At 46.9% G+C, this 5,591-nt stretch overlaps 1 protein-coding gene across 8 annotated transcripts in view; it reads right to left on the bottom strand.

Moving 5' to 3' along the window:
* Nucleotides 1–3,549: 3,549 nt before the first annotated feature.
* The window catches only part of LOC109509953 (methylated-DNA--protein-cysteine methyltransferase), a 25,693-nt gene continuing 23,651 nt past the window's right edge, over nucleotides 3,550–5,591 (bottom strand). For 7 of the 8 annotated variants that reach the window (XM_019859923.1, XM_019859922.1, XM_019859919.1 and 4 more), the window contains exon 5: nucleotides 3,555–4,398. In XM_019859923.1, coding sequence (XP_019715482.1) covers nucleotides 4,270–4,398 — 129 coding nt within the window. In that variant the 3' untranslated portion in view covers nucleotides 3,555–4,269. Of the gene's footprint in view, nucleotides 4,399–5,591 lie in introns of all 8 variants that reach the window. The other variant, XM_019859917.1, reaches the window with a different exon arrangement.

Genomic DNA, 5,591 nt, shown 5'->3' with positions numbered 1-5,591 from the left:
CCCCCCATCCCATCTCTTGCACAGTTAAATAAAGTGTAAAGTGAGAAGTTAAAACTGACCTTGTTAGATCGGGACCACAATTTATATTCCTAATTTAGTGTATGGATTAATTAGTCTTGGCAAGCGCGCGTATCAGCTTCCATCTACGCCTTCACATCACAGAGCGCTTTCAAAACACATCTCTGGAATGATTTCTGTCAATGTAATCTGCATACGCCGTGATGTGTTATTTATTTTATTTTGAATATTTCCAGCGCCACACTTTTAATTAATACTTAATTGGACAATTTATAGAGAGGACTTATTCCGGCGTTAGCCTCTAATCAATAGCCTCCATCTCCCATCATGCAAAATTAATCACTCTGACCTGCTATCGGTGCGGCTGCCGCACGCGCGCGCGCACTGGCACGCGCGCACACGCAACCTATGATGCTAACTGGCATGCATTTTGCACATGGGGCTGAGGAATCTGGCTTATATTCCCCCTGCCCCAACACCCCGCCCCCCACCCTACCCCAACTACTCTCTGATCCAATTCTCCCCGTCATATAGATCGCAGTCTGCGGGGGCCATAGGCGCTGACAGAGCCCAGATGCTCCCAGTCTGTCTGGTGGGGGGGGACCGGAGAGACTGGTGCCACGGGGTCCTGGAGCCTCTGAAGTGCCGCCCCCCTCCGTCAACAGGACCAAGGCTAGACCTGCACTTTCTCCAGGCTCAGACACTCTCCTCACCACAACGCACGCTCAAGATTGATACGTGCCGGGAGAGGCTCCCATGTAATGCGGCCCCTTCATCAGCCGCTCCTAATTAAAGAACCGCGGTTCTGTTCCCGGGTTCGTAAGGTTACAATGACATACCGATACAAGGTTACTGGCACGCACTCACACACTTAAAGCTGTCAGAGTTTCCTTTACTTTCTCATTTATTCCTGCTCCGTCTCATCATGACCATCCGAAGCAGAGCGGAGGGGCTCTTTGTTCTAAAAGAAAGCCTACAAGTCTCCGAGCATCCCGCTTTCCCCTCTCAAAACACAAAGATCATTACAAGGGCATCAAAGGATGCCGTGTTTTGCGATGATATTGCTCTTTGTGGTGGCAGCGTAGCATGGCGGCGCGCCTCGGTATTAGAGGCTGCCGTGGCAGCTGTCGTGGCTGGCTGCACGGTGCCTCGGTGTCAGGGCCTCCGAGGCCAGGCGGTCCCGGCAGACAGACAAGGGGGGGAGGAAACCCGATAGCGCGGCCAAGTCTCAGTCTGTCTATGCGAGCTATCTATTCCCGTGTCTGACTGGCTGACTGACTGGACTATCTGCATCGCAAACACTCCTCCGGCTTCCCAGAAGCACTCTGCTGATCTCAGCTTGCCTAACGCGCTCCCAAAAAGTTTCTAATTCTTTTTAGGCAAATTGTATATCATCTACCTTCTTATTTCGATGCTGAAGTTTTCTTTGCCTTGAGTGCATTGAAAAGTTTTATTTGTTGTTGTTGTCATGAATTAGAAAATTATCATTGTTTATGATGTTATACAGTAATACTTTTGGAATTATCATTATATATATATATATATATATATATATAGAATTATATATCTATTTTTAAAAAGCTTGCAAACTTTTTGGAAATAATAAAAGCTGCCATGAATGAATCACTGACGTGGCTGCAGGACCCCACTCGGGTTTGTACGTTTCTACCGAGGGGGAGCAGGTTGCAGAGTTATGAGCCGACATGTATAAGGAGCAAAGACACGGAAGCATGGAGTGTGTTTGTATTTGATGTGGGGGAGAAAATTGTTCTATAATGAGGAGGGGGTGCCAGGATATGAAATGTAAGTGGGGAGTTGGAGACAGGATGTAAGTTATGAGAAGGAAACCAATGTTGGGAAATGTCGAGGCTGCTGTTGTTGCGGCGCTATAAGCTCAAATATTTAACACCGCGCCCGTCGGTGATTAATGCAACCTGGCTGGGTCAAAAATATGAACTCGAACTAGCAACGACACCAAAACATATTCTTTGTGGGGGCTCAAATGAGTGTATGTCATGTGTGTGAGTGCGTGTGTGTGCGTGAGTGCATGTGAGGGGGTTAATAAATGTTGAATCAAACGCCGCACGAGACACTCACACTCCTTAAGGGTTGCCCATTAGCGCTGTGTGGGTGCATGGGGAGTTTATCAGTGTCTGGGTGATTTATGAAGTCAGACTCAATATCATCCACTTCACCCACACACATATGGACGCTCACATGTGCGCCCAAGAGCACGCGTGGCCACGCGCTCATGCACACGCACGCACGCGTGCGCCCACTGAAACGGAGGGCCGATATTAGGGCAAAATTAAAGCTTTCGCTTGATGAGATGGACTCAGCCTCCTTTAATGGAATTCTCACTGTTGGAGATCCAAAACCATAAAACACTAATTATACTGCTCGCACTAATATATCATAGGGTGTGTTTAAAAAAAAAATAAATAAAAATAAAAATCCCTCCCCCCCAAAAAAAAGGTGTGAAATATTTAATATAAAGCATTGCCTTGGGTACCTGAGCAATTACACGGCCAATTACTGGCAGCATGGCTGACGCTTTGATGCTGGACTTGTTTTCAGTGGCTCCAGACAGCAGCAACTCTGCTCGCTAAATTTGTAGCATTCCACGGAATTTAGTTAGCCACAAGCAAAAAAAAAAAAAAAAGAGAGAAAAAGAAAAGGAGGGTGCTTACAGTGCACTTCAGAGTGTGCCTGGCTTAAATGGGACCCCTTGTGGCTGTGTCACAACTCCCTTCGTTAGGGGGCTGACTGTAGCCTGTAGTCACCACAGGCATCATTAGCCCTCTGTGAAACCACAGACTGGCTCTCATTCTTCATCTGCCTGTCTGCCGCCTCGACGTCCGCGCTTACCGACGGCGCTCCAGCGGCGGCGCGAGCCAGTCCGGCGACGTGGCGAGAGCTCGGTCGGATGAAGGAATTCAAAAATGCAGCAGGGAAGAAAAAAAAAAAGTTGAAATGTATTCAAGCGGAGGGCCACTGGAATTGGATCAGTAAAGGTTAGAGCCGAGGTTATTTTGGGAGGGTGAATTATTAGGCTACCTGTGCTGCGCAGAGGAGGAATAACTATGGGCACGTCAGGGTCACTCCGGAATTGCATTAGACAGTGAGGAGAATCAAGAATTTTATAGGGCAAAGGAAGGAATGAAAGCATCAACGCAACAAAAGATCCTTAAGAGGGGGGAAGCACTGGAAATGTTCAGTCGAACCACACGCGCGGCGCGAGCACACGCAAAATTTACACCCACACACTTCCCGCTGCCCCCTCCATATGGTCCTTCCGAGATAAAATAACGCCTCTCAAAAGGGATTAAACGCGGTTGCGCGGGGAAATAAAATAACATACAAACGTGTAAGTTGCGGATCAAATGTGCAAGAACGAATTCCAGGTTGAAATGTTGGGTGTCAGTTTTGCCGTTCTGTACTGCCCTCTAATGGAAAAGCCGCCACTCGGAGAGAGCAGAAAAGAGAGCGGCACTGCACACACGCGCCAACACACAAGAAGGACATGCAGCCTAATCGGGAATGAGCCCAAGGCAGTCAACTTTTTATTGTAAATAAACGCAATTAAAAATGATGAAAAGCACTAATTTGACACGTGGAGACGCGTCGATTTGAAAAGGCGTCTGTATGGAATGCATAAGACATCATCAGCGATTGGAGGTGGATTTTCAGACGGGGGGGCAAACAATGCGATCTAAATGGAGACAAAACAAATACTCCACTACAAAGCTTTGTAGCGGCAAAATTCGGAGCCTTTATCACTGGATGTCGAACAAAGCACTCGCTTGGCAGGAAATTAAAAAACCAACGAGAGGTACAAAGACTAATTCTGCTCTCAGGAAGAAAAAAAAAAAAAAGAAAGAAATAATAACAACAACAACAACAACAATATGCGAGACATATTTTTAAGGGAATAATAACTCTTTAGAAAAACCATTCCAAGCACTATCTGGCAAACGCAGTGGAGGCCCACGGGAGCATATGTTTGTAATTCAGACTGTTCTCTGTTTAAGTTATTTTTGTACATTCTAATTCTGCAGCAACTCGCGAGCACATTAACTATGCAGGCATCTCTATTCTTAGATTTTTTTTTTTTTAAATGAAATGAAATTGAATATTTACGTACACACTCAACTTTGCGCCTTTTGTTTTATGTGTGTTTGTGTTTGTGTGTAGAGGGTTCCCCCCCCCCCCACCTCTTAAATACTTGATACAGTTGGCGTCCGTCGTGCGTCAGCCTTCCTCGCGCCGCCTCTCGTGGGCCAGCAGCCATTGTTTGAGGTGGTCGCCCCTGCCGCTCATGTACGGGCCGCTCTGGCCACTGCTCAAAATGACGCGGTGGCAGGGGATGATGAGCGGAATCTGGCGCGGGCAAACAAAAGAAGAATTCATCCCCAAGGAAGCGGACGTGCAACTTTTGCAAATGTTGTGCAAGCACATCTCGACACGCAAGCGAAGCCTGCTTTGATGTCTTATCTTTTTCTGGAAAGGTACAATTATCTTGGCTGCCTTTTTTTGTTTTGTTTTGTTTTATTATTATTATTATTATTTTAACCGCCCCGATATTGCAATTCACTGCAGAGAATTGAATTTTAAGAAGACGCCTATGAAGTGTAAATACAGGGAAAACACAGAAAGTAGACACGGGCGGTGAGGAGTCGCTCTCTTTTGACAAGCACTTCCTGGTCGAAATGTATTATGTATGAAAGCGCCTGTGATTTACCGCATAAACGGCGCAACTTGAAAGTCAGCGGCGCGCAGAACAATGCGAATCTGCACTTTTGCGGCTGCGCGAACGCTAAAAAAACACAAAAGCGGCTGCCGCGACGAGAGCGGTCTGGTTTGGATGGCGCGACATCGCACATTGGCGGCGATGGCGCCGTCTACGGCGATAAAGGTTTCTCCGCACTCTTTCAAAGTGTAAAGCAAAGAAGCAATCAAAAATTAATGGGCAAAAACACCAGCAGGATGAATATTCAATCGAGAGGGTGTCAACATTAAGATCTGATAACCCTGTGATCATTAAAAAGAGGAAGTCGGTGGAGCGTTTACTCTTATTGCCGACGACTGCCAGGGGGGGTCCCGGGTTTCTTTGTAAACTAAATGGCTGGAGAAAGATTAAACGAGCCAGCCTAAAACACTTCGATCATTGTAAACTCGGAACAAGAGCGGCAGCAACGCTTGCCGTGAATCACGGCGATTATTTCAAACGCTCCTCCATTGATTGGCGTCAACGTTCCCCAAAAAATAAAAAAATAAAATAAAATGTCACTGCCAAACAGGTTGCGCCGTGGCTATAATTTCTGGTTGATCATAACCTGATGGCTGCCGCGGCATATAAAAGTTGGATGCGCTGCGCGCCTCGCTTCAGATCCATCATTAAACCCGCTCCCATATCAACAGCAATAAAACTTTCCGAGCCCCAGATTAACCTTGCAGACAGAGAAATACTGCTCCAGTATTCAGATCAATATTGTTCCCCGGGTTTGGAAGGAGCGCAGGGTACCCTCAAGGCCTTCGGATCTGCCTCCTGAATGCGCGGGGATGGGGGGAGC

Source organism: Hippocampus comes, unplaced genomic scaffold (assembly GCF_001891065.2).
Source record: "Hippocampus comes isolate QL1 unplaced genomic scaffold, H_comes_QL1_v1.1 scaffold39, whole genome shotgun sequence".
Lineage (NCBI taxonomy): Eukaryota > Metazoa > Chordata > Actinopteri > Syngnathiformes > Syngnathidae > Hippocampus > Hippocampus comes.
This window is presented reverse-complemented; position numbering and strand designations above follow the sequence as displayed.